The sequence below is a fragment of the Pseudophryne corroboree genome, chromosome 4 (genome assembly GCF_028390025.1).
Source record: "Pseudophryne corroboree isolate aPseCor3 chromosome 4, aPseCor3.hap2, whole genome shotgun sequence".
NCBI lineage: Eukaryota > Metazoa > Chordata > Amphibia > Anura > Myobatrachidae > Pseudophryne > Pseudophryne corroboree.
Genome location: NC_086447.1, coordinates 368,058,084 through 368,073,450, shown reverse-complemented (window position 1 = coordinate 368,073,450; position 15,367 = coordinate 368,058,084). Strand labels below are relative to the sequence as shown.

Genomic DNA, 15,367 nt, shown 5'->3' with positions numbered 1-15,367 from the left:
AGCATCCACTTAGGACGTCAGAGAAATTAAGCACACATCGCTCCGTTTGTATTCCCCATGCGCATAGCTATCGCCGGCTCAGATCTTGACTGCATGCAGTCAAGATCTGGCTAGATTGCAAGGCTCTCTTTGAGCCTTGCTGTCAAGTTAGGATCGGGCTAGTACACATCACGTTGAGCCGGAATCGCTACGTATGTACCCCCCCCCTTTAACAGTGCAGGGTCTAGTGATATCCAGGCTTCACAACAGATGATTCAATCAAAATAACTGAGGTAATAATAAAGGGGCAGATGTATTAAGCCTGGAGAAGTGATAAGTGCAAGGTGATAACGCAACAGCCAATCGGCTCCAATATGTAAATTTACAGTTAGGCGCTGATTGGCTGGTGTGTTATCACCTTACACTTATCACTGCTTTATCACATCTCTAGGCTTAATACATCTGCCTCTAAGTCACCTGTGCTCAAGCATGGTTATCATTAAAACCTGGACTGTTATAGGCCCTACCCACTGGCCGACATCACTCAAAGATATGAACGATCTCGTTCATTAATGAATGAGATACCGTTCATATCTTTGTGGAGGCACAAGCGATGAACGATGCGCAGCCCCGCGCTCGTTCATCACCGTTGCCCCGTCGGCTGTGCATGCAGGCCAATATGGACGATCTCGTCCATATTTGCCTGCACTGCTACGGAGCCGGGTCGGCCGTATCCGCCGTCGGGCAGCTCGGCGGCGGATAGACCAATGTGTAGGGCCCTTTAGTGTGCCTTGAGGATGGGAATGTCTGTACTACTAGATGAACACAAGTAGACTTTGAGGCAGATTCAGTTACCTGCATGGTTTTGTTAGGAGCCTTGCACGGCTTGCAGCTGTGCACATTTCTGGTTATTATCGTAAATAAACCCTTGATTATTTTTGCTTGCAGATCTATGGGTTGTGAGCAAACGTAATCAAGGTTATCGGTCCCCAATGTGTGCGTGGCTAAGTGACTGCCCATCATGTCTTTTTATTTTTATTTTTTATTTTATTTTTTTATTTTTTTTTAACCTCCCCTAATTAGGTTCATGAATCTACTGGATGCACTACAATAAATGTATATTTTCTCTTTTTTTACCTATTTCACTCACCTGCTGATGCTGCCTTAGGAAATTTTCAATCTCTACGTGCACTCTTATCTCCTCATCTGTCTTTTCTTTTATTTTCTGTCAACAGAGGCCAGCAAACTGGATTAAGAGAGGAAATGTCTGGATACAGTAATCTAATATAATATGTGTTTACTGTATTATACACAATTCTGAGCATTATAAACCTGTACCAATACGTCCGATCCTGTTTTACAAATGTCAGAAAAAGTTGAAGACACAACACAGAAAATGCTGATGTTGAGATGTATAAAATTTGTTCTTTAATAATCTACAATATTTGTTCATACTACGTCACTCTCAGGCCTCATGTAGCTGCTATATGTTTGGGTGTTGCGTTTATTTCTATTCTAATTATTATTTTATTACAAGTTATTTATATAGTGCACACATATTCCGAAGTGCTTTACAGATAATATTTGGCCACATCAGTCCCTGCCCCAGTGGAATTCACAATCTATATTCCCTACCACATGTACACGCACACACATTCACGCTAGGGTTAATTTTGTTGGATTGTGGAAGGAAACCCACGCAAGTACGGGGAGAATATACAAACTCCACAAAGTTAGGGCCATAGTGGGGATCGAACCTAATGCTGTGAGGCAGTAATACTAACCATTACACTGTCCGTGCCGTGCAGTGATATTCCAATGATAGTAACATAAACCAAAATTTGTATGTTTCTCTACATAGCTAAGCACTCTTTAAAAGTAATTTACAAAAGTGGGAAACAATCAGGGGATACATAGCTTGGCTCAGCCTTATTGCTGCAATCTTGCTGAAATTATGCTGGTTCTATGAAATCAGCACCTATTACATAATAACCCCCCATGACCACCTATTCAGCCACATATCTCCAACAAACAAATCTCCCTTAATCCCCAAATAACACTATATAAAGTAGTTTTACTCATAGGGGTATATTTACTAAGATTCGTAATTTCCGAAAATAGGTCAAAGTTCAATCACGAATGACATCGACAGTGTAAAACTGCAACTTTTTGAATTGATTACGATGGATTTACTAAGCTGTCGTATTCGTATTTTTCTTTGCTTCCGATGTCGATGTCATTCGTTTTTTTTTACCTATTTTTACGGCAGTGATTAGCAAAACACTGCCGTTTTTTTTTACAATCAATCTCGGCCGGATCTGTGTGATCCGTGCTGGGGTTCTTATTTTTATTTTTTTTAATTAAACAATGTAAAATCCCAAAAAAAAATGCGTGGGGTCCCCCCTCCTAAGCATAACCAGCCTCGGGCTCTTTGAGCCGATCCTGGTTGCAGAAATATGGGGAAAAAAATGACAGGGGTTCCCCCATATTTAAGCAACCAGCATCGGGCTCTGCGCCTGGTCCTGGTCCCAAAAATACGGGGGACAAAAAGAGTAGGGGTCCCCCGTATTTTTAAAACCAGCACCGGGCTCCACTAGCTGGACAGATAATGCCACAGCCGGGGGTCACTTTTATATAGTGCCCTGCGGCCGTGGCATCAAAAATCCAACTAGTCACCCCTGGCCGGGGTACCCTGGGGGAGTGGGAACCCCTTCAATCAAGGGGTCCCCCCCCCCCAGCCACCCAAGGGCCAGGGGTGAAGCCCGAGGCTGTCCCCCCCCATCCAATGGGCTGCGGATGGGAGGGCTGATAGCCTTTGTTGTAAAATAAAAGATATTGTTTTTAGTAGCAGTACTACAAGTCCCAGCAAGCCTCCCCCGCATGCTGGTACTTGGAGAACCACAAGTACCAGCATGCGGCGGAAAAACGGGCCCGCTGGTACCTGTAGTACTACCACTAAAAAAATACCCAAAAAAACACAAGACACACACACCGTGAAAGTATAATTTTATTACATACATACACACATACATACATACTTACCTTAAGTTCCCACGCAGGTCGGTCCTCTTCTCCAGTAGAATCCAAGGGGTACCTGTTGAATAAATTCTACTCACGAGATCCAGGGGTCCAGGCTCCTCGGCAAATCCAGGGATAATCCACGTACTTGAATAAAACAAAAAAACGGTTGCCCGACCACGAACTGAAAGGTGACCCATGTTTGCACATGGGTCACCTTCCCACGAATGCCAGAAACCCACTTTGCCTTCTGGCTAAGTGGGTTTCTTCAGCCAATCAGGGAGTGCCACGTTGTAGCACTCTCCTGATCAGCTGTGTGCTGCTGTCCTCACTGACAGGCAGCACGCGGCAGTGTTACAATGTAGCGCCTATGCGCTACATTGTAACCAATGATGGGAACTTTCTGCTCAGCGGTGACGTCACTTTAGGTCAACCGCAGGGCAGAAAGTTCCCATCATTGGTTACAATGTAGCGCATAGGCGCTACATTGTAACACTGCCGTGTGCCGCCTGTCAGTGAGGACAGGAGCACACAGCTGATCAGGAGAGTGCTACAACGTGGCACTCCCTGATTGGCTGAAGAAACCCACTTAGCCAGAAGGCAAAGTGGGTTTCTGGCATTCGTGGAAAGGTGACCCATGTGCAAACATGGGTCACCTTTCAGTTCGTGGTCGGGCAACCGTTTTTTTGTTTTATTCAAGTACGTGGATTATCCCTGGATTTGCCGAGGAGCCTGGACCACTGGATCTGGTGAGTAGAATTTCTTCAACAGGTACCCCTTGGATTCTACTGGAGAAGAGGACCGACCTGCGTGGGAACATAAGGTAAGTATGTATGTATGTGTGTATGTATGTAATAAAATTATACTTTCACGGTGTGTGTGTCTTGTGTTTTTTTGGGTATTTTTTTAGTGGTAGTACTACAGGTACCAGCGGGCCCGTTTTTCCGCCGCATGCTGGTACTTGTGGTTCTCCAAGTACCAGCATGCGGGGGAGGCTTGCTGGGACTTGTAGTACTGCTACTAAAAACAATATCTTTTATTTTACAACAAAGGCTATCAGCCCTCCCATCCGCAGCCCATTGGATGGGGGGGGACAGCCTCGGGCTTCACCCCTGGCCCTTGGGTGGCTGGGGGGGGGGACCCCTTGATTGAAGGGGTTCCCACTCCCCCAGGGTACCCCGGCCAGGGGTGACTAGTTGGATTTTTGATGCCACGGCCGCAGGGCGCTGTATAAAAGTGACCCCCGGCTGTGGCATTATCTGTCCAGCTAGTGGAGCCCGGTGCTGGTTTTAAAAATACGGGGGACCCCTACTCTTTTTGTCCCCCGTATTTTTGGGACCAGGACCAGGCGCAGAGCCCGATGCTGGTTGCTTAAATATGGGGGAACCCCTGTCATTTTTTTCACCATATTTCTGCAACCAGGATCGGCTCAAAGAGCCCGAGGCTGGTTATGCTTAGGAGGGGGGACCCCACGCAATTTTTTTTTAAAAAATAAGCACTTTCCCACCCCTTCCCACTGATATACATGCACGGATCTCATGGATCCGTGCATGCCTATCCAATCACGAATAAAAAAAAAAGGTCTGTTTTTTTTTAGCACTTTTTTACGAGTTGTAATTTTTCACGGCAGTGTTTGTTCTTTTTTGGCTTTGCACTTCTTAGTAAATGACCGAGATTCATACTTAAACAGCCGCGTTTTGACCGATGGTGTATTCATTCGTAATTTTTTACCTGAACTTGCAAAAAATTACGAATGCCCTCATCACTGCCGTGATTAGTGTTTAGTAAATGACCGAGATTAACCGAGATGACACTTTGAAGAAAAAACGGCATCTCGGTCAAAATCGGGAGCTTAGTAAATATACCCCATAGTATGCAAGAAAACAATAGAGAGAAGCCCTGGATGGACACTGAGGAGTATTACCTAGGCTCCCCAGATAAATTAGTAGCCAGTTACCACTGCTAATATGCTGACTATCCTTATCACTACTGCTTGCATGCCGGCTAACTTTACATCACTGCCGCTTGCATGCCAATTAGCCTTACATCACTGCTTGCAGGCTGGCTAGCTTTAGATCACTGCTGCTTGTATGCTGGCTAGCCTTATATCACCAATTACTGTCGGGAAATTTAATGTCCCTCCAAATTCATTTGATCTACATACCTCCCAACTGTCCCGATTTTTGCAGGACAGTCCCATTTTTTGGGGGCTGTCCGCAGTGTCCCACGGTGGGGGGAAGGGGGCAGTTGGGAGGCTACAGAGCAGCGGTGAATAGATGCTGTGCGCATGCACACGGTGTCTATTCACGAGTGACAGAGTGAAGGGGGGCATGCCAGCAGCTCACAGAGCGCTGGAGATACCCCCTCAGTGATGGAGAAGGGAGGTGTGGCTTACAATCGTGGCATCACCGTGAAGCCACACACCCTTTGCCGAAGCCATGCCCCTTTTTCGGGAGCGTACGCGGCTTCGCAGCGCGTGTGCCCCGCTTCAATAGGTAAGAATGTTGGCAGGTATGGATCTATATTTACCTCTACCACAATTCAGTATTTCTTTCACGTGTCATTCACTGTTCACTGCAATGGCAAATGGTACAGTATATAGCAAAAGCGAGAACACATGTACCCTATTCACCTGTCTCTTACCTATTTTACATTTTCTGTAGGGTTGCTTATCCTGTATTTGTGACCACTGCTTAATAGAGCAGACAGCAGAAGTTACAGTACACAACCTATAACTCTTTCTAAAATGCATTTGTTTACATATGGCTCTCCTATACGATGTTTACTGGCCTATGAGGCACACAGGGGATAGCATTGTTTTTGAATTTTATTTCCTTTTATAGAAACATAGAATTTGACGGCAGATAAGAACCACTTGGCCCATCTAGTCTGCCCATGTACACGCACACACTTATAAACTAGGGTTCATTTTGTTGGGTGACAATTAACCTACCAGTAGATTTTCAGATTGTGGGTGGAAACCCATGCAAGCACGGAGAGAATATACGAACGCCACACAGTTAGGGACATGGTGGGAATCGAATCCATGACATCAGTGCTGTGAGGCAGTAATGCTAACCATTACACCATCCGTACTGCCCGTCAATCACTTATGATACAGCTACTAGTACCATACTCAAAGGACCCAAATTACTATAATAAAGATTATTTCTATTGAAACTCTCTTGACTGCCTCTACAGTTTGGAATAATTTGAGGTTCATTGCAAACGAATAATTAAACTGGGACTGTGTACTATTTTCATCCCCAAGACCGTCATCATGTCACTGAGTATTATCCCTGTTGTAACTGTATTTCCATGTATAGTTACCAATCCCATATGGGTTCATTTAATCTGTTAATCAGATCTCTTGATTTCTCTCTCTCTCAATTCAAAACAATCCTGCTCACGAATCATACCGCTTTGTTCAAGAAATGCCATGTAGATGACATCCAGCTTTGAAAGGCCTCCAGAGGAGACTGATGTGACTTTGTATATAGCCTGATGAACTGGTTGGTCGAGTGACCTGAATTGTACCATTTCGATATTAGATTTATATAGAACACTCTCAAGTGGATCAACCACCATGAAGGTCAAGACTATCTTCTATAACACCACCATACACAACAGAAAGGACATTGGCCCTCATTCCGACCTGATCGCTAGCAGGCTACTTTTAGCACTGCTGCAATCAGGTAATCGCCGCCCACAGGGGAAGGGGGAATCGCTGTGTAGGGCTGCACTCACTTGTGCAGAGAGCTGCACAAACAAAAGTTTGTGCAGTTTCTGCACAGCTCAGGACTTACTCACCCGCTGTGATCATCCAGGACGGAGCTGACGTCAGGATCCCTCCCTTGAAACGGCTGGGCACTCCTGCATTCGGACGGACACTCCCTGTAAACGGTCAGTTGACGCCTCCGGCCGGCCTCTTCCTGTCAATCTGCATGTGGTCGCGGGTGCGATCGCTTTCTTCGTTAGTTCTATCGCTCCCTGGCGACAGCTGTCGTCAGGGAGTGACGCGTCTGCGTATTGCGGTCGCGACACATGCGCAGTTCAGACCCGATCGCATCGCTGCGAAAAACTGCAGCGTGCTGTGTTTGTGTGCTGGTCTCCGTTTCCTCAGTGTCACTCCAGGGGCTCTCTAGGGTCTGTGTTTTCAGTGAGCTGCGCTGTATTTTTAGTTGTGTAAATATGTCTGTGGACATGGTTATGTGTGCTGCTTGTAACTCTACCCCTTCATCAGCGGGGTCCTACATGTGCTCCTTATCTCCACAGGGACACAGTTCACAGGCACCTGACTGGTTAGATAATTTTAAAAGAATTATTCAGAATGTCAATTGATTGTATGGCTAAAGCAGCAGATACCAAAAAGGCTTCTCAGCCCCCTCTGTTCACATAAGCGTTCACTGCCACAGGTGCTCCAGTCTGATTCTGATCAGCCTGATGTGGATGATGATGATGGGGCAGTACGGATGGTGTAATGGTTAGCATTACTGCTTCACAGCACTGAGATATGGGTTCGATTCCCACAATGGCCCAAACTGTGCGGAGTTTGTATATTCTCCCCGTACTTGCGTGGGTTTCCTCCCACATCCCAAAAATAAACTGATAGGTTAATTTTGTTAGGAGCCAATTAACCTTATTGTGTATGTGTGTACATGTGGTAGGGAATATAGATTGTATGCTCCACTGGGGCAGGGACTGATGTGAATGGTCAAATATTCTCTGTAAAGCGCTGCGGAATATGTGTGCGCTATATAAATAACTGGTAATAAATAAAATAAATAATAACAATAATGATGATATGGATGAAAACAGCTCTCTGTCCCCAGAGGTGGAGGCCCTCATTTTTGCTGTAAAAGAGGTTCTTCACATACCGGATCAGGAAACAGAACCAGATGAGGAGTTGTACTTTAATGTTAGACCTAAGACCTCAGACACTTTTCCTGTGTCTAAAGAGTTAAACTCCCTGGCCAGGGAAGCATGGTTAAACCCTGATAAGAAATTCAAAATTCCTCAGAGATTTTTAGCTACCTTTCCCCTCCCAGATGAGGAACAATACAATAGGAGAACTAGAAGATGGTTATCTAGTTGGGTGCCCAGCTGAGGACAGGAAGGTATGGGAAAAACCCCCATCAGGCGATATGTCTGTGTCCAGACTGTCTAAGAAATTGGTACTGCTGGTGCAAGGGGCTATATCCCTAAAAGAGCCAGCTGACCATAAAAGAGAGACCACACTCAAGGCAATTTATACGGCAGTGGGTGTTGCTCAGCGCCCCACAGTAGTTTGTTGGTGGATTTCTAGGGCAATGGTCAAGTGGTCCGATCATATTATTAATGGATTAAACAATCTGCCCCAGGATTAGGTCATTACTCTGCTGCAACAAATACAGGATGCTGCTAATTTTATGAGCGAGGCTATTAAAGAATTGTGTAAGATAAATGGCCGCACTACTGCTATGGCTGTTTTGGCACGCAGAGCTCTGTGGTTACATTAATGGTCAGCGGACGCTGATTCCGAAAAGGGTGTGGAAAATCTTCCCTTTACAGGTGATGCCTTGTTTGGGGACGAATTAAATAAATGGATCTCCTAGGCAACGGCAGGTAAGTCTACCTATCTGCCGTCGGCTGCGCCACCTGCTAGACGTTCTTACACAGGAACCTACTTGCAGTCCTTTCGTGTGGCAAGGTTCAGAGGCAGGGGCCGGGGCGTCTCCACCACTCCGAGAGGATCTCGTGGTAAGTCCCGTAAACCTGCATCCTTCCTTGACCAGACCACCAGATTCCCTGGTGCTAAGCCTTCCGCGTGACCGTTGGCCCCAGCGGCAAGGCGACTTTCAGGTGAGTGCTCGCCTTCAACACTTCGCCCACGTGTGATCCCGGCTGGAATTTCAAGCACTCCCTCCTCACAGATTTTTCAAATCGGGCTTGCCAGTTTTACCCGCAGCAAGAGTTACCTTGCAAGAGGCTATTCAAAAACTTTTGCAGACAGTTGTGGTGGTCCCAGTACCTCCTCCGTTATGCAACAGGGGTTTTTACTCCAGTCTTTTTGTCGTTCCAAAATCGGACGGTTCGGTGCGACCCATATTAAACCTGAAGTCTCTAAATCCGTATCTACGAGTGTTCAAATTCAAGATGGAATCCCTGCGGGCAGTAGTGTCCTAGATGTCAAGGATGCTTACCTGCACATTCCCATGTGGCCCCTCTCATCAGGGTTACCTCAGGTTTGCCATCTTGGATGACCATTTCTAGTTTCAGCTCTTGCCCTTTGGCCTGGCCACAGCTCCGATGGTCTTCACCAAAGTCAACATTATTCCCCACTTGGACGATCTACTGATAAAGGCTATGTCCAGGGAACGTCTATTACACACCATCGATCTGATGACTCACCTGCTTACGGGTCATGGGTGGATTTTAAACTTCCAGAAATTTCACCTGGAACTGACCCAACGTCTCCAATTCCTGGGAATGATACTGGATACTGTCTTAAAAGGTGTTTCTTCCGATGGACAAGGCCGTGGCCATCCAGGCCTTAGTACGCTCAGTGCTCCGTCCTCGCAAGGTGTCCATACATCTTTGCATACATTTGCTGGACAAGATGGTTGCTGCTTATGAGGCAATCCAATACGGCAGATTTCATGCCTGGCCATTTCAGTTGGATCTCCTGGACAAATGGTCGGGGTCTCACCTTCACATGCATCAGGAAGTGACCTTATCTCTGAAAACCCGGATTTCTCTATTATGGTGGCTGCTAGTTCCTCACCTGGTAGAAGGCAAGAACTTCAATATCCAATCATGGATTCTACTGACGACGGATGCAGGCCTCTGGGGTTGGGGGGCTGTGACCCAAGGGGCCCAGCTCCAGGGGATATGGTCACGTCAGGAATATGCTCTGCCGATAAACACCCTGGAACTCAGGGCAATTTACAATGCCCTTCTGCAAGCTTCCCATTTCCTGAGGGATCAGGCGATCCAGGTTCAATCGGACAACACCACGGCGGTGGCGTACATAAACCGACAAGGGGGAATCAGAAGCAGAGCGGCGATGCGAGAAGTGTCAAAAATCCTCCTCTGGGCGGAGGTCAACACAAGGGCCATATAAGCCATATTCATTCCAGGAGTGGACAACTGGGAGGCGGATTTCCTCAGCAGACACAATCTCCATCCGGGGAAATGGGGCCTACATCCCCAGGTGTTGCAACAGTTAATTCACCGGTGGGGCTGTCTGCAGATAGATCTGATGACGTCTCGTCTCAACAAAAAGCTAGGCCATTACTGTTCCAGAACGAGGGATCCACAGGCTGTAGCAGTGGACGCGCTGACAACACCGTGGATGTACGAGTTTGTGTACCTGTACCCTCCTCTACCACTAATCCCAAGGGTTCCAAAAAGACTAAGAAGGGAAAGCATTCAAACAATTCTAATTGCCCCGGATTGGCCTCAACGGGCGTGGTACTCGGACCTCCTATCCATGGCTCTGGAGGATCCCTGGCCTCTGCCGCTCCAAAAAGATCTTCTTCAACAAGGTCCGTTCGCCTATCCAGATTTACAGCGGCTATGTTTGACGGCTTAGAAGCTGAGAGGGAGATTCCAGCAAGAACAGGGCATCCCTCCTTGGTTATTTCCACCATGGTCCAGGCCAGGAAGATGGTGACGTCAAAACATTATCATCATATCTTGAAAAAGTATGTTTCCTGGTGTGAAAGTAGGAAGGTGTCTCCCGTGGAATTTAGAATTGTTGTTTTTTACTTTTCCTACAAGCGGGAGTGGATATGGGCCTACGTTTAGGCTCCATCAAAGTCCAGACTTCGGCGCACTCTATTTTCTTCCAGTAACAACTTGCCGGAAGTACAAACTTTCCTAATAGGAGTTGTTCATATGGAACTGCCCTCCATGGCTTCGTGGGATCTTAATGTGGTTCTGTCCTTTCTTCAATCGGACTGGTTTGAACCCTTACATAGGGTGGAGTTAAAATTTCTCACCTGGAAGACGGTGATGTTATTAGCATTGGCGTCTGCCAGACGTGTCTCTGAATTGGGGGCCTTATCCTTTAACAGCCCTTATTTGATTTTTCCTGAAGGTAGGGCGGAACTCAGGACCCGTCCTCAGTTTTTGCCAAATGTAGTTTCAGCTTTTCATGTGAATCAACACATTGTGGTTCTGGTGTTGTCTGACGCTTCCATTGGGCCAGAGTCCTTGGATGTAGTGAGGGCTCTGACGATTTATGTCAGGAGGACGGCTCGTCATCGAAAATCTGATTTGCTGTTTGTCCTTTATGATGCCACCTAGATTGGTCGTCCGGCTTCTAAGCAATCAATTGCTCGTTGGCTCAGGTTGACCATTCAACAGGCCTATACTTCGGCAGCTCTGCCTTTGCCAACGTCTATTCAGGCCCTCTAGACGAGGTCTGTGGGCTCTTCCTGGGCGGCTGCCTGGGGTGTCTCGGCCTTACAGTTGTGCCGAGCTGCTACTTGGTCTGGCTCGAACACTTTTGTGAAACTCTATCGGTTCGACACCTTGGCCAAGGATGGCCTTCAGTTTGGTCAGGCGGTTTTACAGGGGTCTCGGCACTCTCCCACCCGTTTGGGAGCTTTGGGACTTCCCCATGGTACTAAAGTACAGATCCCCAGTATCCACTAGGACGTAAGAGAAAATAGAAATTTAATACCTACCAGTAATTCCTTTTCTCCTAGTCCGTAGTGGATACCGGGCGCCTGCCTTAGTGCGTCGATTCCTGCTCATATATGTAAGTATTTGGTTGGCCCGCCTTTGCAGTCCCTTTATGTTGTTGGGATAGTTTGCTATCCTGGTTAAGTTGGTGTTGCTATCCTCTGCTCTGGTTAGCACCCTCCTTTCGGTTCTGGTTGTGTGTTGGCTTGTTGCCTCACCGCTGTTGGATTATTTCTTCTCTCATGGTATGTTCGTCTCTTCAGGCACAGTTTTCCTAGATTGAGTCCGGTAGGAGGGGCATAGACGGGAGGAGCCAGCACACACATACACACACTAAAGGTTTTAAAGTGCCAGGCTCCAGTGGACCCGATCTATACCCCATGGTACTAAAAAAACAGATCCCCAGTATCCACTACGGGCTAGGAGAAAAGGAATTACCGGTAGGTATGAAATTCCTATTTTTACAATAATTTGCTGGCCTTGAACATGGTTGGTTGTCTGGTACCTGATGATCTACCCATAGGACTCGTCCAGGTCGATGGTTGCATGTTATTTCCCTGTATAATCAAGGTCCATGCGTTTATTAGTGGGACATACAGTTAAGGAATTACCACCACTGGACTTGACTGTTATAAAAATTGCGAATACCCATAGTCTTGTAGCCAGACTGAGAGGTACAGCCCGAAATTGATAAGAAAGAAACTGGTCTGCAAATCTTGGAAGACAATGATGACCTTCCCAGATTGGGCCTTGTAAGTATGCATCCCTGATGTCCACGAAGACTACAAACTAATTTTGTTGCATGCCTTTTTTTTTTTTTATCAGCCTCAGAGGCTCCACCTTGACCCTGTACACAATAAGGCTGGGTGCCGAACTGTATCCGATGCTGCCTGCCTGAAAGCAGTATGGAATCTGCGGACACTACTTTCTAGTAGTAGGACAGGCTCACACATTGGAGGCAGTCCCACGGATAATAGGATGCGACAGTGAGCTCCTCAGCCGGCTTTTAGAAACCTACAGTGACACATGATATAACAACCACTGTGACAGCTGACTACTAGAAAAATTTATTAAAAGTAACTGAAAGGTAACATTCTTATACTGCCATGGATGTTTTCGGGGCGAGCATCGGACGTCAGCTGCGATTAAAAACATGGCACCGCTGCAACTGTAGCTGCGTATATCCTGCGTATACATAGGTCAACCAAAGTTTGTCAATGTTACTCAATTTCTGCATATGAATCGCAATTATGCGAATGCATACGCAAATTTGCGAAGCATCGGTGCGTGTCTTTTACCTTTCTGGGCAGCTCTTCACATGCTTTTTTTTTATTCTATTTTTAGCAAAAGCAGTTCTGAGAAAATCACAATTTCTGTCTCAATAGCGATCCAAGCTGAATAAGGCCCTGAGTCCTTTAAAGCCAACTCCCCATGGTTCTAGTGTTACCCAATAGGGTGATGGAGTAGTAATGTCAATAAATTTGTGTAGGTGGCATAAAAATGCTAAATACTGAAGTACATATGACTACACAATAGTTACATCAGACCTAGATGTGAATTCAAACTTGATTTAAATTCAATTCCAGGTTTTTGAGGCCATTGTTGTAGAATTATTTTACCAATATGCATAGATGTTACAGAAACCAAACTGTACAGTGTACATTGTATCAGAAGTTCTATAATTGTTAGGGTCTCCTGCCCTGTGCTGCCACGTCGTCATGGCAACCGGGAGACAAGTGCTAGCGGAGTAACCTGAGCGCAGCTGATACTCCGGTTCGGGTCTTTTGCTGTGCAGTGGTTACAGGCATGGGATCCGGTGCTGGTTTTTGTGCTCACAGTCTGTGAGGTCTGAGGGGGGCGTGGACAGCACCTGCTTTATAAGGCCTCTTCTCAGGTTAAGCAGATGCTGCTGAATCTTTGTTGGTTAGTCAGTTCCTGAAAGTTAGCCAGTACTGTGTAGCTTTGTATTTTGTTGTTGCTTACTGCAAATAGGCCTGGGCATTTGGTACTACACTCTGCCAATCCAGACCTAGCAGTAAGACTGGAGTCAGTCGTTTAGCCTGCTGAGGTTCTTTTGCTATTCTGTGAACCTAGCAGGTTTGTGGCTGTACTTTCAGACCTGCCTGCATAATCCTCTCTCACTGTGCAGGGCGTCCATGTGTCAGTTTAGTGGCAGTAAGCTGAACCTGGGCCCTGCAAGTGAGAATTAGGATTGTGGAGACTCTCCTTGTGTCTATTATTCCATCTCTGACCAAGGAGTTTACTGCCACACCCGTTGGTAACCCTTTAGGGTTTTGCTGTTGCCCTTAGCAACAGCATTTCGGGTTCTCTACGTATTAAAACACAACATCTTGCTTTTTCCATCTGAGCATTTCTAATACTAGGGAGACACCCAGTTTCTTAGCCTCTGGGCTTCTCTGTTCACTCTGTGTTGGTTTTGTTACCCTATCACCTTCTGTGTACGTTATGTCATATTTCCCAGTCTGTCTGTGAGTTCATTTGTTTGCATCCCTCTCTGTTCAGACACCAGTACATTCCTGCAGGCACTGGTGTGTATAACAGTTCAAACACCAGTACATTCCTGCAGGCACTGGTGTGCATAACATATTCAGCAGCCCAATACTCCTGTTGAAATTTTGTGGGAATATGGAGCATACCCCTCAAAATACGTTGCAACAGGTGGTCGATCAGGTGCAGGTCCTGACTCGTCAATTTAATGATTTGTCCATTAAAATGCACACCTCCCAGGCCGCTGGCGGAGCTCCCGCAGCAGCAGCACCTTCAGGGGTTAAGGAGCCGAAAGTAAATCTTCCGGATCGTTTTTCTGGAGATCGCTCGCAGTTCTTTTGTTTCAAGGAGAGCTGCAAGTTATATTTCTAGCTTAGGCCTCAGTCTTCTGGGTCAGAGATTCAGCGGGTGGGCATAGTGATTTCCTTGCTACAAGGAGACCCACAGGTCTGGGCATATGGGTTGCAGCCTGACTGTCCGTCGCTTAAAAGTGTTGATGCTTTTTTTACGGCACTGGGCATGTTGTATGATGATCCTGACAAGACGGCCTCAGCCGAGGCTCAGATTTCGATCCTTAAGCAAGGGCGAAGGCCAGTTGAGGTTTACTGTACGGAGTTTCGGAGGTTGGCCCATGATACCCAGTGGAATGACCCAGCCCTGAGACACCAGTACCGAAGAGGTCTTTCTAACCAGATAAAAGACCAACTGGTACAATATCCCTTGCCTGATAGCTTGGATCAGCTCATGCAGTTATCCATCCGGGTGGATAGACGGCTGAGAGAGCGTAGGCTTGAAAGGGAGACCGAGGTTTCCTTCTTTCCCAAGGGAACCTCAGACTCTGAGGAATTTTCCGAGGAGCCTATGCAGATTGGGGCTACCCGCCTCTCCTCGCGTGAGAAGACGCGGAGGAGACAGCAGGGGTTGTGTTTGTACTGTGGGAATAAGGGTCATGTGGTAGTATCATGCCCAGAAAAGCCGGAAAACTTCAGGGCCTGAGGGTGATGGGAAATATCCTGTCAGGCCAGAAGTCAGAATTTCCCAAGAAGACTTTTATCATTCCGGTGACCTTGAAGATCCTCGGTCAAACTGTCAAGACTGAGGCCTTTGTGGACAGTGGGGCCGACGGGGTTTTTATGGACCGCCAATTCGCCCTGAAACACTCTGTTTCCTTAGTACCCTTGGCGTCGGAAAT

At 46.7% G+C, this 15,367-nt stretch overlaps 1 protein-coding gene across 6 annotated transcripts in view; it reads right to left on the bottom strand.

Moving 5' to 3' along the window:
- Positions 1–15,367, bottom strand: part of IQCG (IQ motif containing G) — a 108,538-nt gene that overhangs the window by 36,486 nt on the left and 56,685 nt on the right. For all 6 annotated transcript variants that reach the window (XM_063916563.1, XM_063916568.1, XM_063916569.1 and 3 more), the window contains one exon: positions 1,130–1,204. In XM_063916563.1, the coding sequence (XP_063772633.1) occupies positions 1,130–1,204 (75 nt within the window). The remainder of the gene's footprint in view (positions 1–1,129; positions 1,205–15,367) is intronic.